The sequence below is a fragment of the Uloborus diversus genome, chromosome 6 (genome assembly GCF_026930045.1).
Source record: "Uloborus diversus isolate 005 chromosome 6, Udiv.v.3.1, whole genome shotgun sequence".
In the NCBI taxonomy this organism is placed as follows: Eukaryota; Metazoa; Arthropoda; class Arachnida; order Araneae; family Uloboridae; genus Uloborus; species Uloborus diversus.
The window spans coordinates 145251071-145278797 of NC_072736.1; the positions used below are offsets into that span (position 1 = coordinate 145251071).

The window sequence follows — 27727 nt, forward strand, 5'->3', positions numbered from 1 at the left end:
GGATAATTAAGCAACTCAGTAGCTTTAATTATGCAAGGAAAAGGAAACATCTAATGTTTCACAAAGGATAAACGTTTAATGATGTGAATACATGCACGCTTACAGGAAGAATCCTTAAGGACGTCTTAAAGAAAAGGCGGGAAATTAAAAGAAGCCTAATAGTTTCGATTATCCAAGGGGGGGGGGGGAAGCAAAAATCTCAAGCACACGAGAAACGTTTATTTAATGCACACCTATGCAAGCTAACGTCTAACAACAATTTCCCATATTATATTAGATATCTGAAAGACGTCTAATTATGGCATAAATAAATATAAATTTTGTCCGGATTGAAAGTACAGATGCACAGAATGATAATCTAGAAACAAACCTAAGGCCTAGCCATAATAAATCTTAATACATGCTTTTAATTTCATGACCGTTGTACTGTCCAATTACAGATTGCATGGTTTTCAAACGTCCAGATCAACGAATCTAGTGGCTCCCAAAAGTGTTCGTACACTTTGAAATTTTTTAGTAAAACCAAAATAACTCGAAACTGAATTCGAATATGAAGTCCAATATTTTTTCACATCATTCCTAAGTCATTCTAAATACAACCCATTGGTTTTTTTCAAAATATTGACAGATCTTCTTTTTGAAATGGGTCAGAAAACGAAGAGACAGAGAAATAACACGCCACAAAAGTCATCGTACACTCAAATGTTTTCGAATAAATTCATGTCTAAAATTATCATCTGCCGTTTTATTAATATTTTTGGATTGCGTTGACCCTTATAAGTCTTTTGGCTTAAATTTTTTGTTTATTTATTCCTTAATATTGTGCTTATTACTGTAAAATGACTGGTATTCGTAAAAAACCGCAAACACCATTCAAAATTTGAATTTTTTTCCCACAGTAGCGGTAAATTGGTTTGAAATGTATCTAATGTAGTTAATTTATTTGTTTGTATATGAAAGTGCTTGATAAAATGCTTTAAAGTAAGAAATCGGACCGAAAACAAGGTAATAAAAGGTCAACTGGTAAAGTTGACAAAACGTAATCGGAGATTTAAAGTTAAAAAAATTATGAAAAATACACATTTGAGTGCTGTAAAAGTTTCTGCAGAGTTAAATGAAACATTTTACATTTAATTTTCACCTAAAATTGTTCGCCAAGTTCTCTGATTAGCTGGATTAAATGGGACCTCTTCCAGCAGAAATTTTCTTGATCGTGCGAAAAACAGAAAGCTTACGCTTTTCGTCGCAAAATCAATGATAAATAAGCTCAAAACGTTTTAGAATTACGTCTTACTTACATATAAAAATTAATTCAACATTTTTGGTTAAATTGTTGTATAATTGCAAGAAGAAGAAAAAATTATGAACTTAATCTTAAGAACTTAGTTGGATCAGTTAATCAGGACGGTGGAGGTGTTTTAGTGTGAGGGTGCATATCAGCATCAGGACTTGGTAGTTTGGAATTTTTTGATGAAATAATGAATCATGCTGTTCCTATAAATATTTTAAAAACCAATTTTGAACTCTTAGCCAAAAATTTGGTTATTGGAAACAACTTTGTTTTCTATCAAGATAACGATAAGAAGCACACGGTTTTCAACGTTTGCGTCTAGTGCCTCGAAAATTGTCCTAAAATTTAGAAAATACCCCCTCAATCTCCGGATTTTAACTTAATGTAACGTATTTATAGATATCTGGGGGCTAGATTACGAAAATAGAACTTTAAAACGAAAATAGAGCTAGATATAGTAAGACTCGCAGTGTGGTTGAACACTTACTCAGAAATTACGCAAAAAAAAGAAAGAAAAATAATGAAATTTATTCTCAAACGTTTAAAAGGTGTTATGAATGCTGTATGATATTCTACTAATGAATAATTTAATCAAAAGTTAGATTATTCAATAATTTGTAGACATTTCATAAAGTGTACGAAGACTTTTGTGAGATAAAATTTCCGGCACTTTTTGGTTTTTGATTTTTAAAAAATTAAGTTTTAATATTTTTTAAAAACTTTTCATGTAGTTTTGTTAAAAATAGAACATAGATCTTATAACTAAATACCTATTCCGAAATATTAATTCTAACCAATGGATTGGGGCCTATTTCGTTGAAAGTCGAAGGTGTACGAAGACTTTTGGGAGCCACTGTATATGTGAATAAGGGGGAAAAGTAAAAATTTGAAGCGCGTATTCCGCTCATTTGAATGAGACTCTGCTTCTGCAAAAGCTGACATCGGTAAAAAATAATAAATTTATCCATTTCCGGCTGTAAAACGGTGTTTCTCATTCCATACTATCCGTGGTCAGACAGTAAGCATAAATAAAGGAACACGCTCTTTTTCAAAATAAAAAAAACAAAAAGATACAACTTAATATAGTCACATCCAAGAAAATGTTTCACTTACTTTCATGCATATCTAATAGTAAAAATCTCATCATAATAAATACATCAACACATTTCTCATTACTACATTGTACATTCTTCAAGCCATTTTTTAAACCACCACGCACGAGGTACAGGAAGAATCCTTGTCGCCAAGTCTGAGAATGATATCATTTAGCGCCAAAATATAGGGTTGCCTCCCGTTTATCTGTCAGGATCGTTCCTGCATTGACCGATTTTCGAAAATTTTTAGTCTTCTCTTTGGACTATTCCTTTTCAATTGAAATTTTACAAAGAAAAAAGGTGAAAATGGGGTCATCTGAAGAATTCCAAAAGAAATTATCTCAAGAACTTGACAAAATGAAAGCTATTCAGAAAGATATGCAGAAGGCAATGTCTGCGAAACAAACTTTAGATGGACAGCTGTCCGAAAATCAAGTTGTTAAAGAAGAGCTAAATTTTTTAACGGCTGAAAATAAGGTGTATAAAATAACAGGCCCTGTTTTAGTGAAACAAGAAATTGATGAAGCCAAACAAAATGTAGAAAAACGAATAATGTTCATCAGTTCTGAAATTAAACGCAATGAGGACTTATTAAAAGATTTGAGTGGTAAGCAAGACAAACAACAAGAAGTGCTTCAACGTCTTCAGAAAGAATTCACTGATGCTCAGTTGAAAGCTGCCAAGAAAGAATAAATTTCCGTAAAATTTCTGAAATAGTACCACAAACGTTTACTTCACGCATCAATGTTACAGTAAAGTTATATTTTGTATTTAAAAAACATTCATATTTGTATTTAAAGAATGTTGTTCCGTTGTTTCTGCTGATTATTCTCACTACTGAGTTTTCAAAAATTAAATCCTGTTTGTTACCTCACTGCCTTGTTACCACCAAGATTGAATTGAATATTACTGAAATTCTTCATCAATGAAATTCTTTTTTTTTTTTTTTTTAATGTTCATGTCTTGATTGTGATAATAGACAGAGCATTTATTACTTTTCTGTAAAATTTGGCATCAATATTCATGTTCAGCGTTTATACAATATCATGTTCACTAATCCTGAATGTTTTTGATAGTTAATATGATTATTTATGTACTATTTCAAAAGTAAAGGAATAAAATAAAAATGGTGTTTGAATATTCTGTATGTTTTTGAATTCTTGTTAAAGGATGAACTTTAAAACTAGATTTTATGATTACAACCGCATTTTAATTTGAAAAATAAGCATTCTAAATAGATATTGATTTTTTCTGTACTTATACTTATAACTTTCACTGTGTTCCTATATGATGGTAACAATTTATGATCAACGTTTCCTTGCAATATGGAGTAGAAATTAAAAATTTCTCTTAGAACTGAAGAATAATACAAACCTTTTTTATAGCACTCAATATTAAAGCTATTCGTACAAAGCAGTACACTGCCTAGTCTCTTTTCTCAAATTCAGGGCTGCCACTGGGGACTAAAAAGACTTTGGAAGCGATGACTACTATTTTAGCTAACATATGGGCAAAAACGATATCGCATTTGGTTTTAAATTGTATTATTTCAAATATGCAAATATTTTGCATTCGGTTTAAGCTAATATTTTAGTGTAAAAGTGACAAAGAAAGGTAACTCCCTTTTTTTTTCTAGGGGCAAAAGACTGGCTATGAACATGACATTTCTGATCGTATTCATGATCAGAACTGTAATGGTCATATTTTTTTTACCAAAAGTTTTGTTTTTGCAGATAATTAGTTTCCGCTTCAAAGTTTTTTTTTTTTAATTATTTCTCAATGAATGTCGATAAAATTTTGCTCTTTAATTTCTTGTAGCCTTATTATGTTGATTTTTAAAAAAGGCTACACTAATTTCCATGCAATTGTAATTATCGCTAATCTGGTATTTCTCATGCCGTCAACCTTTTTCTCAAGGGTACTTGAATTTTTGACATAGAACTCCAAATTTTTCCGAATGATAAAATATGAGTAGGGGGAGATGGGGCATGTTGGACCGGTCTCAATTATTTTTATATTCTTAATATTTTTTATTACCAATGGTCCTTCAAATATCCATGATGAAATCACATGGTACAGTTATATTGAACAAATTTTATTCCAGAAAGTGTTATTTTCAGAAAAACTGCAACTAAATGTTTTTTTTAATGGGTTTCATCAAGATTGAAGAAAAAAACTTTTCTTTTTGTAAGTTTGTTTAGTTCAGAATTATTTACATTTTTTTTTTCTTTTTTGTTACAGAGAAAAAATTATGACATTTTTTTCAGACTAAGATGTATGTTTGTGACTTTACAAGGTTCGGATAAAAAATTAAAATGCAAAAAAGTTAATCAATTCGTCATTTTCAAAAAAATCTGAGATGATGAGAAAGGTGTAGTGAAACTTATTGCAGAAAATTAAAATGTTCATTACATTTTTTGATTAGATAAAAAAATGAAAAGTAGAAAAGCGGTCTAATGTGCCGCTTCTTCCTCTATGTACAAATTTGTGCACCCAATAAAAAAGGACATTTGCGCATTGTTGAACTTCAATATTAATATTATGTCTCCAAATTTGCCAAATATGGACATTCTGGGAGGTCAACCCTGCTTTTACTACCAGAATCAGGGCCATAACCAGACCTCTAGTTTCGGGGAGGGTTTTACCAAACACATTTCTCATGAAATCTATATGACAGGGTGGGCAAGGTTTTAGACACTATGGTAAAAACCACGGTAAAACCCCTGGTTTTTACCGTCCTGTCCAAACAAAATGAGGGGGGAGGGTGCTTTAAGGGCATTAACATGAGCTAATGTAAAAAATGATATATTTATTAAACAAAGGAAAGAAAACCGATTCAAAATAAATAATTGTTTAAAACTCCATATCTTTCAAACAGTTCAAAAGAATAGATGTATGTACCTAACTCAGGGCATCCTCTTTTCAAAAAAGAAATCTTTTCATCTAAAGGAAAGATTCCTTTTTCTAAGAAAGGATGTTTGCAATAATAATAAGCACTGGTCTTTTTCAAGTGAAATGGAATCAAATAAAATTAAAATAGTAATGATTCTGTCAACAAAAAGAATATAATGGGAAAAAAAAAACTTTTTTATGGATTAGTTTTGAAAACATTTCGGAGGGGGTTTGAACCTTAAAAAAAGACTCCTTAAATATGGCCATGACCAGACTATGTCTGTTTTTAATTTTTTTTTATGTTTGTTCCTCCTATTGGCCTAGCTGCCTGCTTTGATTGGTCCCACTTACATGCAGTGTAATTAAGATATGTACAATTATCATTGCGTTATTGTGAGATAAGTGCTGAGTTTTAAAAAGTTGTGAGATTATTTTAAAACCTTATTTTCTGAATCTAACAACTTATTTTTATGTTACAGACTACTAAAGCAACTGTTTTTAGTAACTCAGTGATGGCTCTGCAAATTTTTAATTTAAATTTTATTACTATTGCTGCTTTAGAACAAACATAAATATAAAGACATCAAGAGCAACAACAATTTTTAAGTGTTGTAATCAAAAAGTCGAAGAATTCTTTTATTTCATACTTTTTTGTAAGAACAAAGTTAATAAAAGTATTTTAGATTATTTTTTTATTAAATATTTCATCTTTACTTGAACAAATGACGCTGTACACAAAAAGTTTGAAAACAATCTTTCAACTGTATAAAAATCTTTTATTTTACAAGCAAAGATTACATGGAATATTTACAATCACATAATTACTATCCATTTACATTGCACTAATAATATAAACATGCATAAGAGGGTATGGCATATGTGTATAAATATATATTTCTTTTACTAAATTATATCTTTCAAATAGTTAAAAGAGTAAGCTTAAGTATTTGCTTTTCTGAGCATACAAAGCCTTGCAGCTTAATACAAAAATGAAACATCTTCAGGAGGGGAGAGTGTCTTGAAAAAGGAAGAATTGCTAGTATTCCAGAGGGCAGAGCAGTCCCACAGGTGCCCGCCATCCATGTCAACTCCCTTGCCAAGCAAAATGCAGCTAGGGAAGTTCATCAATCTAAATCGATGTAGATAAGCTGAAGGAGGTAATATCCTCTCAGCAGGCCAAAGGAAGTGACACCAATGGCTTAGGGAATATAAGTTGAAAAAAGGCTTCCTCAAGATGTTTTTCCTACTTTGTCTTGTGCAATGTTCACGAATTTTTTGCTCAAGGAAAACTTTGATGTTTCACAGATTAGCAGGGAACACAGGAGTGGTCAAGAGAGAAACCTCTTTTGTAAGATTGTCTGCATCTTCATCACCCCATAAGCCATAGTGGGAGTAATCCATTGCAGAGTCAACTCCTTACCATATAAATAAATATATATTTTTGGTAAATATTATTTAGCTACCGAGACTTTTTTTTAAAAAACTGATGTTTATTTTTATTTATCCATTTATCTTTTAGTTTTCGGCAACAGGGAAAAATAAATTCAAGACTTTTCATTTTTTACCTGAGAGAAAGAGCTGCTAACAATATTGTTTTTGATAATAATTGCATATATATTTGATGTTTTATTAAATTATTTATTTTTTGCAAATACAGCTGGACCCCGATTTAACGAATTCATCGTGACCGAAACTTTTATAGGTTAAATTGGGGTTATTCTTAATATCGGAGTGATATTTTTTTTCTTTTTTAAATGCACTTACCTTATATAAAACTCCTAATAAGCAACCGTGCAAAAATATCCATAATTAGAAAGTTTGAACCTTTTATTCAGCATTCCATGACTTATTACATGCTAGTTAATTTAAAATTTAAAACAACTGAGTAATACATGTTTGGACCATTTCCTTGATACTTGACTCGAAATAGTTCTCTCTGGACTACATGGAGAGAAAAAAAAAATACTGTGTTTTTTTTCAGCCTGCTGCATGAGATATGTTTTAACGGTTTCCCGGCTACATAAGGTATTTGAAAAAGTTTTTGAGAGTTTCACTATCGCTTTCAGCATCAGAATCACCATTCGTTGGTTGCTGCCTCACCCTCGCCCGTCAAAAATTGCTGATTTCAAAAAAAAAAGTCTTTTTCTGCTTAGGACAATATGGATGTAACATTTAGAAACTAATCCAATATTTCCTAACTCAAATTAACAAAAATAATTTTGGGAGGCTGCTAAAATAATTCGTTATTTCGGGGTTTATTATTCAGTAAAGAGGGGGTTTTGCCTTTATTTTAGTCGGGGAAAAAGAAAAATTCACTAAATCGCAAATCGTTAAATAGAGGTTTGTTAAATTGAGGTCCGACCGTACAACCAAATTTTTTTTTACAGAAAAGGTTTCTTTTTTGATTGTCAAAATGATGCTGCTACTTTGCTAATGATGCTTTTCGACCTATTCAGGTCCGAAATAGGATGTAGGGCCGAATATTTTTCTTTAATTTGTTCTTCATTTTACTCCTGGTGAAATTGTAATTTTAAACATTGGAAAAATGAGTTTTACTCAAAGTGGTCCTAGTAGAAAGGTCATTAACAGTTGAAATTTACTTGAAGAAAAAGCTTAACACTTTGAAAAACTGAATTTGTTATAATTTCTATATCATCAAGTAGTTTTTTTTTTTTTTTTTTCTGCAAGAGGCATTTTTTTTTCTATTAAAAATCAGTTTTAAAAATGAAAAAGGTACGTTAGACAAATTTGCTATATTAGCTGAAATATATTCATCTAGTGCTAGAAAGCGGACATAGGAAAACAGGAAAGTAGGCTCATTTATTTCTCGACAGAACTTCTTGTTAACTATTGAATGAATGATTCTAAACACAGTTACACTATGTCTTTGAAAATCATCCATTTGATAAATTTCTCAGCACTAGCATATACTGTAATTCTCATCAAAATCAAACCACTTTCAACTATAAAAATTACAATACATGGATTTTTTTGCATAAAAAGGCAGAAGTTTTAAAAATTCCCCAAATATATATTTTATTTTCTGTCTCTGAAAAAAAAAAAAAAACATTCTAGCAATGCACTTGTTTTCCTTTTTTAATCATTTGATAAATATAAGAAATACTTTCTTGACTCAATTTGTATGAAAGACATTGCTCATCAAATGCTTCTTTTGTATTTTCTCCCACAACAAATCCATTTAATTTGGCGGCCACTTCAGAATCAATTAAATTCTTTTCCGCAATATTGAGACTGTTGAATAATTTTTTATGATGTGTCTGCAAGTAGTATTTCTGATGGTAACTGAAAAAAAAGGATAAAATTAATAAATAAATAAAAAAAAACAAGTAAATAAATACAAATGCAAAATAGACAACTAGCAACAAGTTTTTGAGCCAGAGTATATGCAATCATTTCTTCTATTTATGCTTAATTTTAAAGTTCTTTAAATTCTAATTACAAATATTTAATTCTTTATTATAAATTTGATAATGTCTATTAATAACTAAAATGCTAAGTTCAACTATTCTGCAAGTATACACTAAAGCAAGGGCGCCCATATAGGGGGGAAATGAGGGGGGCTCAAACCCCCCTTGAAATTAGACCTTCTTTGCTTTTAGTAGTACTTTTTTCTTTGCAAAAATGTGAAAACATTTCTTCTCCAGCCATTAATGAATAAGTTATTAAAAACATCAAATTTTAGTAAAACTAATCTGCACTAAAATCAGTTTCCATGGGGAAAATATCCTGTTAAACCATGGGGAAAATATCTGAGCCCCCCCTTACAATTTTGCATATGGGCGCCCTTGCACTAAAGATATTCACATTAAATTCCTCAACATGAAATTTCAATGAATTCTCAGGGGCTATTTCCATGTTAGTTAAATAACCCTAACCTTTTAGTTTAATATTTTTTGATAGAATTGAGGAAATAGTCTTTTATTCTGGATGGAATAATCTAAGGGGGAGCAAAACAGGGATCTTGCTCTAAGCGGCAAATAACACCATTTCTGCTGTTTTGTTTTGTTTTTTTAAACTTGATATACAAACCTCAAGAAGTATGGAAAGGAGTTTCCAGATTTACACCTGCTTGGAAAAATTAAAGATCCGGCACTGGGAATAATAATGCGTAAGCATTTTTTGAATCAAATAAAATTTTTTTAAGAGAAGCAGGAAGGTTTCCAGTCTCAACTGTAAGCAAATCTGGGGGGCGGGGACAGAAAAAAAAGAAAACCTTTAACCACTTCTTGTATTATCTGAAGTTGAACTCAGGCAGGCGAAATGACCAATTGAGGCAGTGAGAAGCAAAATGATGTAAGTCAAAATTAAAAATTTGGAAATAACCAGTACTAATGGTGGGTGAACCTCTCCTCTATTTTGGGGCAAGAGCTGGTACAAGCATCCTGGAAGGTGCTACTATACTGCATGATTCATAAAAACTTTTCAGTGAAAGCCTACCAAGGCCTGGAACTTAAATGCTTTTTACACAAATCTTGAAAATGTCCACTTTGCTTCTCATTGTCTAAACTGCAGCTTCGACGCTGAAAAGTAACGTAGCACAATCCATCTTTCCCTAACTATTTCACATGTATTGTTTTTAATGCTTTTGCTTGCTTTTCCAGCAATTAGATGGCAGAACTGTATAGCAAATTCAGCAAAGCAAGATTTTACGCTCAGATTGCAGTGATCCACTTTGTGCAGTGAAGTTTTTGAATGTATCACACATAACCAAATTTTGAAGAATGACTTCAAAATTGTTTATGTATGTAAATGAACAGAATGTAAGCAAAATTTGTGATTCAATATAAAAGCTAGGCGTTCTAAACTTTATCTTTACAGTTGGTTTGAATTGACCCATAAGTTAAAATTTATTAAAATGAGTCTTTAGAAACTTTGTATGCAAATCTTGCTATTATATATAAAATGATGTGTACAAGTATGTATAAAAATTAGCATAAAAAGTTGACATTTTTAAATCAAAATGTACACAGTTTTATAAAAAATAAAATTGAAGTAAAAATAAATAGGGTGAAATTAACCAATGTGTAACAGAGTAGTTCAAATAAATAAAATTTTGCCAAGCACAAAATTAAAGCATAATTAGCCTGTATAATATATAATTGTGATTACCAAAGAAAGTAAAGATTGATTTGTATTATTCAATATTAAAATTCTTTTCAAGAGGTAAATAAAAGCATTAAACCAATGGTAAAATTTCTCAGATCCCCTCCTGAAAGATTGTCTTGGAAGATCTAGCACATTCATAACTACCTTCATTCATAACTACCTTCTGTAGAGGAGGTTTTCTTTTTAATCAAAAAAGTCCTTACATCCCGTGCATAAACTAATAAAAAATTTGAATTTCAGCAATTGTGTTTGTTTAAAGAAAGAACCTAGTTTAATTTTTATTGTTGAAATATTAACACAATGTATTGAAATAGTTTTTTTCCCCTTGCTTTCAAGTTTATTTTACTATCTTTCGTGTATCCACTTCTGTCAGTTATAGTTTTCTTTTATTTTTAAACTTTATAAATGTTCATTAATAATGCATCCCAATGTCTTAAAATGATCTAATTTTATTGTATAGAAGTCGATCCTTAAAATTTTTTTAAAAAAAATCACAGATTTAAGTGCATACTTCTCTGCATTATAAAAAATATTGAAAAGTTCAATTGCTGTCACGATGGGCTTTCTATGGAGTTTTTGGTATTCTTCTTTGCTTTTTATGGCTGCTTCTTTCTGTTCTTCATCTCTGTAGAAGATCACTGACCGATATTGCCTCTTGTGCATTTCAGTGGGATCATGGTTTATCCAAAAAAGCTTTAACAATTGGTCATAACTCAGTTCTTCAGGATTGAAATCGATGTCAATAGCTTCAGTGTGATCTCCCCTGTAAGAAATAAATTAAGTAATTACAAAAGAAAATTTCAATTGAATGAAGCAGCATACTGAGCATTTAGAGTGCTCCTAGGGACAGGGCCGGCTCTAGTAGTTTTGCTACCCTAGGCGATATTGACAAGTGCCACCCCCCCCCCCATTAATAATAATGATAATAATATAAAATAATAATATATTAATAAAATAAAAATAATAGAAAAATGCTTACAATAAAAGTGGGTTTCTAGTTAAATTCTGAAATGAGTTTTGCATATCCAAGCACTGATGCACTTTAAATTATCTTTTTTAGCATTAAAGTAGTGCATCTGATGGCATTGAAGCATATATCAGTATTTTCAAAAAGACTTTAAAATCATGCAATTTGCTGCCGCTAAAAATAAATTGAATTTCTAGTTAAATTCCCAGCTATATCTTGCATATCCAAGCACTGGTACACTCTAAATTATTTTTTTTTTTTTAGCATTGAAACTAAGAATCTTATGCGGCTGAAACAGATATTCATACTTAAAAAAAAAAATCAACTTCAAAATTTGCCGCCCTAGGTAGCCTACCCCAAGAGCCGGGCCTGCTAGGGAGGAGTTTAAGAAAGGGGTATTTAAAAAATGGAAAGACATGCTATTGCTTTTGGAAAGGGGGGGGGGGTGGCACCATTTATTTTAACCAGGAAAAAATTAACTTCGTCAAATTACTTGCCCCCCCCCCCCCCCCCCCTCGCCAATTTGACAATATCCATTTTTTTTCTGGGTATGGTTAGTTTTAGTCATCGTCTATGGTTGAATAAGAAAAATTTGTGTAATGCGGGATAAATCTCCTTCCCTCCTGGCCTATTGATACGCACCCATTTTTACGTTTAGTAGAATAGACCTTTTATATAAGGATGTCCAATCAGAAGATAAGAGGGCGTTTGGAATTTTTGTAACAAAATAAGAAAGTTAGCCTAGATATATCAAAATTAATTCAATTAAGACTTAATAAAAGTGAGATGTAAAATAAACTGTACTATAGCTAAGGGTATGACAAGAATTTAAACTGCAATAGAGCATATCAAAGCTATAATTTTGAAATGAAGTTCTTTGACCCTTTACTTGTGCGGCTGCTCAGTAGAAGCTGTCCTACATTTCTGAACTTCTTCAGCTAACTTATTGCAACACTTGACAAATATTTCATTTCCATGAGAAGGATGAAAATACATATTATTTATCAAAAGTTTTCCTGATATTTTGCTTCAAGAACCGAAAAAAAGAAAGAAAAAAAGTATAAAAATTCAAATTCTCCATTCTTCTACATTTAAATAAGAGAAAACAATCGAAATTAGTTCCCATGACTTTTCTCCTCTTGATTGAAATCTTGTAAGCGCAAAGATTACGGTGATAACACTTATGTAACATCTGTATTACATAACAAATTCTTTACGAAGGCAAAGCTTAGTTGAATTTCTACGAATATAAGGCGATTATTTACGGACAATCGTTTCCCTTTTTTATTCCACATTTATGAAAACTTTTTTAATTGCACAAAATTAGTACTTACAGATTTCTATAAGTAGGATTCAGCATTGTTCCACCAGTGTATCCTACACGAGTCCGATACACACCTTTTTGACATCCAAAAAGAGCGTCTGGGTGCCAAAAGCAACCCATTGCAAAAGTAGCTACCTTAAAGTTTTTATTCACTGTTTCGGACATATTACGAGCAACAAGTGTCGAGCCAGCAGACAAATTTGTACCCATATGAGATATTAGCAGACAAACAACAATAGAGCAGACAGCCGACAAGATATTTAATTTAAACGTGCTGCCACCTAGAATAAAACTTTTGATTTTTATGAAACCGTCTAAGGAAAACACATTTGTAGTCATCCTGCATCAAAAAATCGTCTTTTTAATGTTACACATTGAAATTATTAGTTGTTGTCATTAATAATTTGTGTTTTTTTAGATTTTCTTTCTTACCTTTTTCGTGATGAACGGTAAGCTTTTCTCCCAGTAAATGGCAACCTTGTTGACATATTATGATTAAATTGACGGAGTAATGACGTTTTTATAATGTTAAAGAGAAGTGATGAATATTTTATAAGTTTTTCCTTCATTTTTTTGATTTTGTAATTGCTAGTGAAATGTATATTTATAAACTCCTTTTGTAACTTCAAACAGGTACGTAAATAACTTCGTCCTTGAAGTAAAATTTCCTAAGCAATATTTTCACGTTGAAATCATAGTTAATTTGTAATACCTACATGTACTTTTTTGTGTTTTTATCACAAAACGGAACGTGGTTTGGAATCATCACATATCGATTCTTCTTCGTGCTAGTCATTGTCTTTATTTTAATTTTATTGGTTATGTTTGGAATGAAAAGTTTCGTCATACAAGTAAATGTTGCTACAACTTTGTTATTTTATGTCATTTCCTTATTGAATTAAAAGTATTGACATATTTGAACGTAAAATTTTGAGTGTTTTGTTTATTTATTTATTATTATTTGAAATTGCAGTGCTTCACGCTATGTTTATCACTATAATAAATCTTAAAAAATGGACTATAGAGGCTTAAACATGATTCTCTTTGGTATTAATTGAATCTTTTCGTTATCAATGAGTAAAAAAATCTTACCGAGTTTTGTTTTAAAATATCAATATTATTAACATCTGTAAAGGATTATTAGCTATTTCTTGCACTGCATACTACTGGCAAATTATAGTCTATATGAATTGCAATAACATATTTGGATTTTTATAAATTTGATTACAAGTTTTAGATGTCCAAAACAAACTTTTCTTTCTACTTTTAGAGGAAATTTTAAGTTATATTGAAATTTTATCCACTGTAAATGTTGCAGATTTTATATTTTTAAGCTTAAGTAATTTTAAACATTATTAGGAACGTTTCATTTTATCACATTTCATTTTTTATTTAATTTATTATTTTGCTGACCCTTATAAATATGACTTATCTTCTCTCGAAGAATGCCTAAAACGGAAGAAGCTGCAGCTTCTGGTGGGGAAGACAAAGAAGAAAGTACTGCTCAAGAAGGAACCTTCGAATGCAATATTTGTCTAGATACTGCAAAAGATGCTGTTGTTAGCCTTTGTGGCCATTTATTTTGGTAGGTATATTAGTATAATATTAAATGGTGTCCTCTATGCTTAAAAGCAAGTAATAAGTATATAAATACCAAAAAGAATCAGCCAGAGATAGTCCTCGCTAACAACACTCTGTCTAGCTTTGATGAAGATGTAGTGCCTTTTGATATTACAGTGGACTCTATCTAAAATCTCTAATAAATGTGAGCAACACAATATTTTGAACATATTTTGTCTATAGTGAAATCCTCGCAATTTGATCACTTTTATTTGACCCCATGAATCTTCAGAATAAAAAAAAAAATCTATATTTACTTAATAATAGCCAACAACTTCTTCCAGGAATTTATTAGAGCACAATACATCGAATTATTCCTGCTTTAAAGTTTATTTTACTATTTAAGATATTTCAAAGCCTTATAGTGTGCTAGTTTAACTCAGTACTGGATCTAGGGGGGAGAAAGCTGGGTCGGTTGCCCCGATTGAAAACTAGGGGGGGGGAGCTATTAGGCTGCCTTCAAAGGGTAGCATAACTTATTTGCATTGTGAAACAGCTTTTTTCACCTTTTCCATTTAATTTCCCATTTGGTGTCAAAATAATTAAAATTTGCAATTTTTTCTAGCTTTCAGAATGCATTCTGTTATAATTTATTTACCAAATTATTTATTCAGCAATATGCCATTCAATTCTTTTATGTGATTTAATTTTTTTATCTTTGACTAAATGCAAGCTTTAATGAGGAGCAATATTCCCAACAAAAACAAAATTACACACTCAAAAACTGGACGACCATACCAATTTCCAAATTATTGCAGAAGCAAAGCAAAGAGCAAAAATTTAAAGTTATTTTTAAAGGCTTCCTTTTATTAATTACAAGTTATTTTATTTGTTAAAAAACATAAGATGGCAACAGTTAAAATGTTGAAATCATCGAGATTTCTGGTCATTTTCTAACGATTAAAATCACCTGAAATACGCAGAGGACAGTCGATTACGATTTATCTTTCTTATTGTTACATTAATAAAGCTATTTTGTTCGCAAAAAAAAAAAAAAAAATATCAGCCCCCGTTGGAGTGATTGGCGCCAAAATTGAACCAACACCTGTTCACATATAATTTCATCCAGAATGTAGCATTACTTCTTTGATATGGTACTCACAATGAAAAAGAAAGAATATTTTATTGCACCACCCCCTTTTCAGCTATTGATGCCAAAATAGAATTGGTTCTTGTAGCACTTTAGGGGCTACTTGTCGACAAATTTTTTTTTGATTCTGGTCATTATTTCTTGATATATATTAGTCACAAGTGACGACAAAAAAAAACGTTTGATAGCTTTGGCCCCATTTGAGCTATTGACAACAAAATTGAATCAGCACCTATACCTGTTAGGGGCAACATATGGACCAAATTGTGTTTGATTCCAGCAGTTACTTCTCGGGGAATAGTAGGCATGCATAACTCAAGAAACGTTCCATTGCTCCACTCTTGTTATAGGAATTTGTGCCAAAAACTAATAGGCACAAGTTCACATAAGGGCACATATGTGTACCAAATTTTGTGCAATTTCATGCAGTACTTTTTGCTGTAGAGTAGCCACAAAAAACCAATCACACACATACAGGGCACACGGACGCACACACAAACAGACATTTTCCAAATATCGTCAAAATAGACTCTCTGCACACATCAAAATGTTCAAATCCTTCAAAATTGGAAATTTCGGATTCGGATTTGCACGAAACCAACATTTTTTTCTATATATTAGATATAGAAGAAAGTAAAAAACATAATTTTGCTTTATGATCTTAAAAATAGCATTTTTATAGAGCTTATTAGAAGTCTTAGGTTTGGTGGATAAAGAAATATCTTGCCTTTTCTTTAGTTTATTATGCATAATCAAATACATTTTAACCTATTTCAAAAAGTTTTAATAGTTTTTTTGAAATATTTTTTTTTCTGTGTTTTGCATCTGCTGTTTGATTTAAATCTGATTGGTAAATTTATTGCTCTTAGCTACCTCAAATGGGAGATGCTGGCTTTCTTTGAGCATTTAGTTCTACCTAGAGTATTAAATGTTTATCCAACCAGATTTTTTTTCAATAGCTTTTTTTTTTGTATGTTTTAAAACCTTATAGTAAAACAAAGCAAGGTAGCAATTGCTCAGTCTTTCGATGAAGCCCTGCTGGGGGTGGGGATAGTACTGAACATGAACTTTTAGAATGGGGGAGTACACACAAGTTAGTCAAAAATGATTACTAATTTTTATTTGATCTAAAGAATCATAACCCCTTTCACTTTCACATTGTTTAAACCGTTTGAGGTTTAACCTCTGAATAGGGTCTGTTATTTTTCAGAAGTGTTCATATTTGATATGCTTTTAATGCAAAGTTAAAATTAAAAATAAAGAACCTTATGCATAAACTACTTTAGCTGGCCATGTCTGCATCGATGGTTAGAAACTAGACCTAGCCGACAGGTTTGCCCTGTTTGTAAAGCTGCTATTAGCAGAGAGAAGGTTATTCCTCTTTATGGCCGTGGAGGCTCTAAGCAAGATCCTAGGTAAGCATGCTCATATTTGTGGCCTTAAATTGTATGTATATTTTTATGGATTTTTGTTCATCTGCTTGGAGCATGTTTATGTTTTTCTATAGACACACGCACAACACAGAAATAGTTATGTAATGTAAGTAAAGTAAAACCATCAGCAATGACGTACGTAACACCCCCGTGTGGGAGGGAGGTGCAAGAGGTGATGGCGCACGCTTTGAAAAAAAAAGCGTTATGTTAAAATTAAAATTTTAAAAATAAATTAATATATAATAAGAGAGCGCACTTATAAATGTTATGGAAAGGGGTGCGCACTTCTAAATCTGGTCTGGTGGCTCACCAAAGTCTATGAAGGCTACTTACCACCAGTTCTTAAAAGTGCACTTAGTTCACACTTGTTGTGGTGCTTGTATGGCAAGTGCACATGCAATGATAAAAAGGAAATATTCAGTAATATATTCAGTATAATTTACTGAATATACCATGCATTGCCTTTAATCTTAGAGTTGAACCGAACCATTGCTTCGGTCACTCGTCTGGTCTGTGCAAATTCTGTATTAGTTACCAGTTTGTTTGGCACTCTTGGCTTCCTTAAGAGGTTTTCCAACTCCAGCTCAGTCATTTTCCTATGCCGGGCTGATGAGTGCTAATAAGCACGAAACCTGCAGTCCTCGGCTGGAAATGAATGAGCTGGCGGTGTATATCATGTAAAAAGGAAATAGTTTCAAAGGCACAAATCATTGCCTTGGCAATATACTAGTCCTTATCTGTCTCGTGTGCCCATGTTACGGTTGATATCTGTTCGGAAAAAGGCACAAACAATGAAAAGTATTTAAAAAACTACTGAAAAAAGTGTTTGGGACTCAGCTGTGTGCCCAAGCAGTGTTTGTACTTCTCATACGTTCTTGAGCCATTAGCCTGGATCTTCATGGTTTTGGAATGTTGTAACTTTAGTCTGGTTTTAATCGTTGTTGACACTTAAAAATAATGAATAAATCAGCAAGAAGTTGTTAAAGTGTACAAAAATTATGAAATGGTGTGTATACAACAGCTATTGTTGACCCACTTAGTAGACTGTTATTTTCATTATCTTGTCCACAAATGACTATCATAGATTAATACAGGATTGCCCAACCCCTAAGAGCAATGACAAACCCCTTTTCTCTAAATAACACGAAGGCTCGCCGAGAGAAAGAGCTCCCCTCCCCCCCAGAAAAAATGACAAAATACTTCTGAAAGCCCCCCCCCCCCCCCACACACACAAAATTTAAACGATGCAGTCTGTGTCATGACCCCTTCTAGGTGGGCATCTTTGATTAATGTAATGAAAATAAGACTTTGTTTTGTATTTCTAGAGAAAAATTGCCCCCAAGACCTCCCGGACAAAGAACAGAAGCTGAAAATAACCAAGGGGTAATTTTGCATTGTTTGTTTTTCTGACTCTTTTGTGTATTTACTGTATTTCATACTTTCCTCTCGTTATAAAATTCAAGAAATAAGTTAACATTTTAACATTTCTAACTCTTTTGAACTCTATTTTTGGAGAGAACTATTACTCTTGTATTTTTTTTGTGTGTGAAATACAATATTGTGATGTTTCTAATTCATATACTTTTTTTTAAAAAATTACCATGCATTCTAATTTTCTCTTACTCTAAATTGAAGTGATTTTATTTGTATTTATTCTCTGAGTTGAAATTTTATTTGTAAAAAAAAACTCTACTATGTTATAGAAATTTTGGAATTAAAATATTTCAGTGTTTTTTAAATTAATTTTTTAATAAATACTAATTGTAATGGACAATTCAATACTCTACTTAAAGTGAGTTTAATTTTCAGCCGGCTTTTCCAGTATTTGGGTTTGGAGATGGAGGCTTCCATATGTCATTTGGAATTGGCGCTTTTCCATTTGGAATTTTTGCTCCTTCCTTCAATTTTGGAGATGGCCGACCAGCACCCGGTGAGATCATAGTTTATTGCTTTACTCCCAGAAAAAACTTTTTTTAAAAAATCAAACATTAATTATTCTTTTATTGCATTGTCATTGTTCTAATCAACATTTATGTGTTTTTTTTTTTTTTAATTTGAAAATTGAAATCTTTTGCATGTGTAAAATTTCTTTAACTAAATTTATTATGAATAAAAGTGGTCTTGAGAGGTTGGTATCAATAACACTTGCCAAATAGTATGAAATATTCGTTAACTACCGGTGGATTAAGTAGATCATATATTTAAGAACAACTTAGTACATTACATAACTTGAATTTAAAATTGATTTTCCAGAATAAAGAACATGTAATGCTCCTTTGAAATATATCAAAGGGCATTTTTTTTTTTTTTTTGGAAAAGGACAAGTTGGTGCCGTACACACATACGTAGATACTGACATCAGAACAAAACTCGTTGAAATGGATTCAGAGAGTTTTAAAATGCATTTTCTGGTTGTCTACAAATTTACACATGTATACTTACAGTCATCGTGAAAAAAAAAAGTCAAAATACGTTTAAGAATAATCAAAACTTAAATTCCTAATAAAATAAAAGTCATAAATCTTTCCTAAAGACGATACTTCCTTTTTTCTTTGTTGGACAAGAAAGAAAAGTTACATGTGCTATGTTGTATGAATAGTTTAAAGTTTTAATCATGAAACATTTAAATATTTTTCGGATAATCTGAGTTTTCAGTAATCCGAGGTAGCATGAGCCCCAATTACCTCAGATTTTTGAGACCCTACTGTATATAGTAACACATTTTGTCTATTCTAGCGAGGAAAAAAAATACATCTGAAGATCAAAGCATATTATAATACAAGCAAATTTCAAAAATTGATATTTGAGTTGTAATATTTTGTTTTAAGTCACGAATTATTTTTGTTATTATCAAAAGATAAAGTTCTTGTTATTAATTAGTAACATTTTAAATATTTATAGAGAGTAACTAATATTTGGTACAGTATTTATTTAGTTAATATCACACTTATTTCTACTGTATTTCTACTGTAAATTTACAACGTTATGAGAGAGTTCAGAGAGGGGTTTCACACCCGAAATCTTTTTCGAAACTGTTGTTCATTTTAAGCTCCTCACTACTGAGAAAAAAAGGATTTGCGATCTCCCCTAAGAAATTTCTAAGAACGAAATTTGAAGCCAACTGCAATGATTTTGTGCACATCTGGGGTCCCTAACTTATACTTTTGAAGTTTAAGTTTCAAAAACTCAACTTTAAGCTATTTTTGGAGACATTGAATGAGATGGCGATTTTAAAGTTCGAAGTTGATGTCCTAAATGCATGCTTTAGACTACCTTTAATCATTATATAGAAAGGATCAGGGCTTGACTGCTCTCATGAATTTGTTGGTATTGAATTTATAAAAACTCCATAATCATTAGGCTAAAAGATGAGATGTGAAGAGATGGGATGACTTAATCCCTCGGAAATGATTCGAAACTTAAGGTCTGAAATTGCATTTTTGGGCTGTTTGGTGAAGTTAAGGGATAGGAAGATTCGGTTGCTCTTTGACATTTATTGAGATTTAACAACCCAATTTTAAGCTGTCTTCGGTTGATCGAAATTCTCCGTCCTCAAAACGCACTTTGAAGCTATCTGTAGCACACTTTAGACAACGAAAAAGGGCGCGTGTAAAAACAGAGCCCCCCAAAAAGCTATTTTAGGCTATGTTTAGACGAATTAAGGGAAGAAGGGATGGTAAGTGACTCTCCTCTGGAAATTTTTCAAAATTAAAGTCCTGAAAATGAAAGAAACCTCGGAAGTTGCCACCAAGGGTACGAGCAAGACAACCCCCCCCCCTCCCCGCTCCCCTTCTCTAAATACGGTTCTGCTATATTACCAAATTTGGATGATTCTCATTTTTAACTAATAGAGGTCGAAATGTTCTAAGGCTTTCCCTAGAGATCATTTTACTAATTAAAACCCTTTCCTTAAAATAAATAACTAAATGTGAAACTCATTGCATAAAGGAATTTATTGATATAATACAGTAGCACAAACAATTGTTATTCGAGTTATGAATAATTTTTTTTTTTATAATATAAACATAAAGTTCATTCTGTCTCAGTAAAAATTTTGTAGTCAATGACTAATCAAAGCAGTTGTTGAAACAAATAATGCCATCCTGAAAATGAGCAAGAAATCGCCCATTTGAGACCTGTCTCCTTTTACTCTTGTTGTCACTTTCCTTTAAAAAAGTGGGGGGGGGGTCTTTTTTTTTAATTTTTTAAATATGTTGGTTGTTTGGGAACTTAGTTAAGTGGTAGCTTCATCATAGAACGAAAAGTTATGAAATTTATCGTTTCCTCCATAATAGGTAACCTTAACAGCAAAAAGAAAAGATAAAAAACATAGCCCCTTGATTTTACACTACCCCTTTACACTACACCTACTTTTTACTCCCTCAGTCTGTAGCTTCAGACGAATGAAAAGAAAAAAACAAGCAATAATGCTGAGATGTCCACAAGAAAAACACATGTTTTGTAGTAGAGTAATTTTATTATCATAGTCGTACTAAAACCTTACAATTCAAAGACTTTTTTTTTTCCTTTTTTGCCTCCAATTATAGATCAAAAGCATGATTTCCTTATTGGGAAAACACATCAAAAGTGTGAAACTGCTGCCCCCTAAAAAGTCCCGCCCAGGGTGGACCGCCCCTCTGACCCTCCCTAGCTACGCCATGCCCACATTCCCCTACTTTTGGTTGTTAATATATTCCTGTGTTTTTGTAAGTCGGTGTTGCCAGATGGTCAAATCCAGATTTCCCCAATGCCCTACCAATTTTTCCCCAAAAAGCGATGTTTTCTATCAAAATTCCCCAAATTCAAAAATTAATTTTCCACTAATATTTTCATAAAATGAGTCGACTTGCTCTGATATTTTTGTCTCTTGAAAAAACATTTTTTTCCCCAAATAGCCAAATTTTCTTATAAAATTCCCCAACTTTTTTTTTCCCATTTTCGCTTTTTTTTTTGTCTTCTTTATCGTTTATCTTTTTTATTTTTTTACTAATAATGAAGCTGAAAGTCTGTCTGTCTGGATCTCTCTCTCTCTCTGTCAGGATCTCTGAGACGCGCATAGCACCTAGACCGTTGGCCCGATTTTCATGAAATTCGGCAAAGAATTAGTTTGTGGCACGGAGGTGTGCATCTTTAAGCGATTTTTCTAAAATTCGATTTTGTTCTTTTTCTATTCTAATTTTAAGAACTTTTCCCGAGCAAAATTATCATAAAATGGACAACTAAATTACCAAGTTATCATAATGCGGAATCGTGACGTGGGCAAACCAATTGGCGAGAAATTCATCATGCATTATTTGTAAATATATAGAGCGGAACCAAAATACCTTCTTAATTTTCTACTACGAGCAAAGCCATTATAAAGCAAAATATTTTTTCCCCGGGTTTTCCCCAAGGAAAAAATTTTTCCCCAAAGAATTCCCCTCAAAACCCATTTCCCCAAAATTTCCCCGGAGAGCACCAGATTGCCCCAAAATGGGGAAATTTCCCCCAATCTGGCAACACTGTTGTAAGTTTAAACTCATTAGATTTTATGCAGCAGTCTTGACAAAAAGCAATGTGGAAGTTTTTTCCTAGATTTTAGATTGTCATAAATTTTGAACTTAAATACCTCAAAAACTCGTGTTTTGAAGTTCTATTGTCAAAATACTTGTTTTTAAAGAGTTTCAGTTGCTGATCGTAAATTTTATTTTTTTTTAACGATATTGTCATCCATAGGGGCTATCAAAATGTGTCACTCTAAAAAGTCTTCTAATGTGCTGTAGCACAAATTAATTACCTTTAATTTTCTTTTTATAAGCACCGTTAGAAAGAAGTTTTTTTCCCTCTTAAAATTTTTTTTTTCAATGCTGTTCTTTCAGATAAGGATAAAAAAATGAACTTGAAGTACGGTCTATCATAATAAATATGGATGTATATTATTATGATGTCGCTATAATGAAATCTTTATTTGGTCCCTTCAACTTTGCTACAAATGAGTGTTATTGTATATACATATAAAATGTATACACACACATAGGAAAATTTTGAGCAAAGCCGGAGAAAGAATAAACTCTTTTTTTTTTTAAAAATTTAATACTCTTTTTCATACTACTCATTTTATCAAGATGTTAAGATAAATTGCTTCATAAAAATATTAATTCTGTTTCTAGCTCCTGGTTCACCGGAATTTGCTGAAGATCAATTTTTATCAAAACTATTTCTTTGGGTTGCCATTGTATTTATAATTTGGCTGCTGTTTGCATGAGAACAAAGTCAGTAATTGTGTTCACAAAGAAATCCAAAATATTATTTATATACGTGATATACTCTACAAGGAATTGAACTATGCAATTTTTTTATATGTACATAATAACTGAATTTTAAGAATTGAATCAACTCTAGCTCATACGTGTATTCGAATTTAAAATAAAAGTTGCTGTAAAATGTTGATTTGATTGAGAGAGAGACTGAATTGCTTGATGAATAAAATTTTGAATTGTAAATATCATGCTCTCTATAAATTTATATAAGATTTCCATCAATATAAAATTTTAAAAGCATTTTAATTCAATTGCTAGATTTTGCCATATAAAATTTTTATAGCAGGGGTTTCCAAACTATGGCCTGCGGGTCAAAAGTGACCCGAGAACATCTAAAATCCTTCCTGCAGCAGCCGGCTAGATTTTAGACGCATAAATCAGCCAAGTCTTAATCCACATCACCACTGAAGTGAAAATGCTTCAAGTACCAAAAATGAGCCTAGTAGTTATTTTTCAGGTCATAAACATTTTTATTAATAATTTTTAAAACGTTATATGTCTGATATCAAGCTTGTTGCTACCCTGGTCCAGTGAATGAAATTTATGTGTTTTGGAAATATTTGAACAAACAAGTTTTCGGCTTCCTGCAAGAATCAATAAGACATTGACGTTTGAAGTCTGGCAATTCTATGTGATGTCATTGGATTTTCTTTCTTTCTTTTTTTTTTGGAAAGACAGGATAGTAGGTTTCCTCTAGAGTAAAGGTGGCCAACAAGATTGTCATTGAAATGGTTTTTTAATGGCTATTAGTCATGATTGTTTGGCGGAATCATTTTATTATGAGACATTGGGAAAGTTCTTATTTTATTTAAACTTCATGTTATGACTTTTAAGAGTTTATTCAATATTAATTTGTTTTGTAAATGCATTCAATTCAATAAAATGCTCGGAAAATACTGTGAGGTATAGGTGAGCAGGTAAAGGGCAGTAACTACAAAGTTTTTTTTTTTTTTTTTTTCAGTTTTGTCATCTGTTGTACTTTGATTTTATTGTACAAGCTTGTGCTTATTTGGTTTCCGCTGAAAAAAAAGCATGAAAAAATGTGTAATTCTGATGTTTCCCTATAGTTAGTATTGAATCTAAAATGATTCTTCAAATATCTCGAAAACTCATTTCTGCAGATACTGCCATTTACCTGTTCATGGCTAAATAACTTTCTGCATATCAGAATGTTTGGTCATTCGTTTGAATTGAATGGTGATCTCAAATAAATTTTGTGGTTTTTCAATGTGTATTATTCTGTGTAAAATTCATTGTTTTTAGAAATTATAAAGATATGTGCATGAATAAAATCATTTTTCTTATCAAGATTAATAGCAAAACTTGAAGATTAAATGAACATCTCAACGTTTTCCATGTGCTTTTTATTTAAAGTGTTTTGATGTTCAATGTATCAATGCTTTAAATTCATTGCATTCGTGCTTTGAAAATATTTATGAAAGCTAGTTTGTCCAACAACATGATTCTGGGCTGAACCTAAACTCATATTCAGTTCCTAAAATGTGTATGAAGATTGATTTGTATAGAAGTGAAATGAGAAATAATCGACTAGTAAATCATTTATTTTCGAATTGAATGTATCCTACACCCCAACACAAATAAATAAATCACAAACACTAAATCTAGTATTTTCATATTTGTTGATATTTTATTCGAAGTTTTTCCCCCAAGAAAGAGCCAAAATCTAATAAATCTAAGCTTGCTTCTCTACATAGAAATACTTGTATTCTTCTGCAATCAAATATGTTTTTAAGTAAATAGTTTTTTTTTTCGTGTTACTGGTTCTAAAAATAAGTTGAATATTATATTAGCCTTTGATTTTTATTTCATTCACTTGAAAATAGCTATGGTTGGAACTTGAATTGCATTTTCCTTGAGGCAGTGTAAATAACATTGTAGGGGATGGCAATGTTACTTTCTGTACAGTTTCCTGAAATTGTTTTCTACCCATTATGACTGCCGTGACGGATCCAGACGATTGGGAGGGGAAAATGACTAATGAATTACGGAAAGGGGGAGAGACTGGTTTTTTTAAAGCTTATATATATCTATAAGAACTAAAGAATTATTTTTTTCTTTTAAATAATGTGCATGATTCAAAGAGTTTGAATGAAAGTTAAAGAAGAGTACCAAGAATAAAAAATTGGAAAAAAAATAGAGGGAAGAGTTTCTATTATTACATATTGTAGATCTAATGTCCAAACATAATCCTTCAACTTTTGATTCGTTTGAGGATTCGGAAAGTACTTTCAGTAGCCATTTAGTTTCTCAACTAATTGTACTTTTTCCTTATAAAATAAAGGGTACAGTATCAAGATGGCATCCCTTTACCAGTTTTCATACCGAACATAATGAAATACAAGAATTGCATTTGGAACTAAAATTTGAAGATAGTTGGATTTGTTTGTTGATAGATCTATTTATTACTCGTACAAAATAGGAGTGTTTGCGGGATCTCCCCCAAATTTGTTTTGTTAGGAACGCATTTTTAAACCCTCTATGGTGGATAATAGGAGGAAGGGAGGTTTGCAGGTCCCTCTCCGGAAATTTTTTGAACTTTAAGGACATAATTTTTGAAAATACAGTTGTTAGGGCCATCTTTGGTGGCTTGAATGGAAAGGATGAGATTCAGGAACTCTCCCCAGTCGTTTTTTCATATTAGAGCTCCAAAAACGCAACTTTAGAGAGTTTTAATGATGCTAAAAACAAAGGGGTTTGGGGGCTTTCCCTCGGAAAAATTTTCTTAATTGAAGTCCTAAAAACACAACTAAGGACCACCTTTGATGACGTAGCGGAAAATATGGGGTTCAGAACGTTTCCCCCAGAATTGTTTCGAAGTGAAATTCCAAAAATTCAGTTTTAGACAATCTTGGAATGGTATTGAAAGGTGAGGAAACGACTTGGGGGGGGGGGGGGCACCTTCGGAAATTTTTTGAAATTGAAGTTCTTAAAAAGCAGTTGTGTGCCATCTTTTATGATGTTGGGGATTCGGAACTTTCCACCGAACATTGTTCAAAAATGGAGTCTTGAAAAGGTGGTTGTTGGCCGTCTCTGGTAGCATTAAGAGTTTTATGGGGTCAGGAGCTGTCCCTCAACTTTTCGATATTGAATCTTCAAAGACGCAACAGAACGCCCTCTTTAAAGACACTAAGCGAAGGCATGAGGTTAAAAATTCTCCCTCTGAAATATGTTGGTATTAAAGTTACAAAAACATAGTTTAAGATCTTTTTTGTCATGCTAGGGAAAGGTGAAGTTTTGTAGATTTCCTACGGAAGTTGTTTGGAATTGGAGTCTTAAAAACATGATTGCAGGATGACTTTGATAACATTAGGTAAAGAAATGGGATTCAAGGAATCTTCCTCTGTGATTTTTTCGTAGTTAAAGCTCCAAAAATTCAAAGTTTTTGACGATCTTCGATCACTTTGGAGAGGGTGTTCAGGGACTCTCCCATGGAAAAATTTTGGAATTAAAGTCATAAAAATACAGTTGTGGGCTATTTTTTGTGATGAAGTTTTTTTTGGGAGGGGGGATGTTTGGTCGTTTGGTGGTGGTTTACCATAAATTTTTCAAGTTTACAAACCCTTTTTTGAGGGGGGGGGGGGGGGGTGATTGCCCCAATCTCCCCCCCCCCCTGTGCATCTGCCACTGTATGACTGCGAAGTACAAATTTAATTTTTAATGAAATATTTGTGTTGTAATTAATCCCACCAAAGTTATAAACTGCCTGTATTCATGTAGTAAATTCATATACGTTTCGTAACATGCATTTTGTATACACACACTAGTTTAATCAGTAAATTACCGCCCGGCTGGAAATGACTGAGCTGGCGGTGTATTTCACACACCAGTATGTTTGTGGAAAATTACAAATAACTCGAGTCTTGTCAGTGGCAGAAAACCCTGTATGCAAAAATAAAAACTTTTTTTCCCTGAAATAAACACACATACATATGTGATATCAAATAGTACTCATTGTAACTCTTTAGTGTTGAAATTTCACACTTTTAAAATGTCATAATTTTATGTTGACATACTGCATGTAAGATCATGTTAAATTGCAATGTAATATAATTTTGCTGAACATTCTATTTATGTTAAGTTCAAAGTTTTTTCTTTTGTAAAACTCCTGTGCATTATTAGCTAAACATTTTTCCCCCCTTTACCAAGTGCTTTGTATATAATGTTTAGTTGTTTTTAGCTATTTTAAATTATTTTATAAATGTAAATGAAAAAAAAATCTATTAAAATATTTAAATAAAACCATGTATATATTTTCTTTCAGAAATACTTATTAAAAAATACTTTACTTATTATTTCAAACTAGAAAATCTCCTGTCAAGGTATGACGGTGAAAATTGCTTCTACATTTGAACAAAGTAATTGCCTGTTTGGTGAAATTTTGATTGTTGAAATTTTTACCCTAAACTCAAGTAGATAGCGTACATTGTTGTTTTTCGTTTCTTCATTATCCTAAAATGAGTCTTACCAGTAAAACGGTTAAGATACTGGATCCAGTTCAGCCTTGTCAAAATAAAGCATTTCCCTGCATGTCAAACATTACCAAAAATATTGTCAATAATCATGCTGTGG

At 31.9% G+C, this 27727-nt stretch overlaps 2 protein-coding genes across 2 annotated transcripts; one reads left to right on the forward strand and one right to left on the reverse strand.

Moving 5' to 3' along the window:
• Window positions 1-6039: 6039 nt before the first annotated feature.
• Window positions 6040-12939, reverse strand: LOC129224036 (peptide methionine sulfoxide reductase-like). Its single transcript, XM_054858434.1, has 3 exons — window positions 12706-12939; window positions 10916-11167; window positions 6040-8580 (listed from the first exon to the last, which is right to left on the reverse strand). The coding sequence occupies exons 1-3, from the start codon at window positions 12903-12905 to the stop codon at window positions 8349-8351; spliced, it is 684 nt and encodes a 227-aa protein (XP_054714409.1). The 5' UTR covers window positions 12906-12939; the 3' UTR covers window positions 6040-8348.
• Window positions 12940-13189: 250 nt separating this feature from the next.
• Window positions 13190-27397, forward strand: LOC129225253 (E3 ubiquitin-protein ligase RNF185-like). The gene is made up of 6 exons (XM_054859834.1): window positions 13190-13328; window positions 14140-14280; window positions 16692-16820; window positions 18164-18221; window positions 18648-18768; window positions 22988-27397. The coding sequence occupies exons 2-6, from the start codon at window positions 14141-14143 to the stop codon at window positions 23080-23082; spliced, it is 543 nt and encodes a 180-aa protein (XP_054715809.1). The 5' UTR covers window positions 13190-13328; window position 14140; the 3' UTR covers window positions 23083-27397.
• Window positions 27398-27727: the final 330 nt, after the last annotated feature.

What these genes read in the sequence shown, in the direction of transcription:
- LOC129224036 (XM_054858434.1), bottom strand. Translation starts at nt 12,905, where the DNA reads ATGGGTACAAATTTGTCTGCTGGCTCGACACTTGTTGCTCGTAATATG. An exon ending in AATCCTACTTATAGAAATCT is followed by an intron (nt 11,168 to 12,705) that starts GTAAGTACTAAT and finishes TATTTCTTACAG; the next exon opens with GGGAGATCACACTGAAGCTA. An exon ending in ATTTTTTATAATGCAGAGAA is followed by an intron (nt 8,581 to 10,915) that starts GTATGCACTTAA and finishes CTTTTTTTTCAG; the next exon opens with TTACCATCAGAAATACTACT.
- LOC129225253 (XM_054859834.1), top strand. Translation starts at nt 14,141, where the DNA reads ATGCCTAAAACGGAAGAAGCTGCAGCTTCTGGTGGGGAAGACAAAGAA. An exon ending in AAGCTGAAAATAACCAAGGG is followed by an intron (nt 18,222 to 18,647) that starts GTAATTTTGCAT and finishes TTTAATTTTCAG; the next exon opens with CCGGCTTTTCCAGTATTTGG. An exon ending in AGATGGCCGACCAGCACCCG is followed by an intron (nt 18,769 to 22,987) that starts GTGAGATCATAG and finishes TTCTGTTTCTAG; the next exon opens with CTCCTGGTTCACCGGAATTT.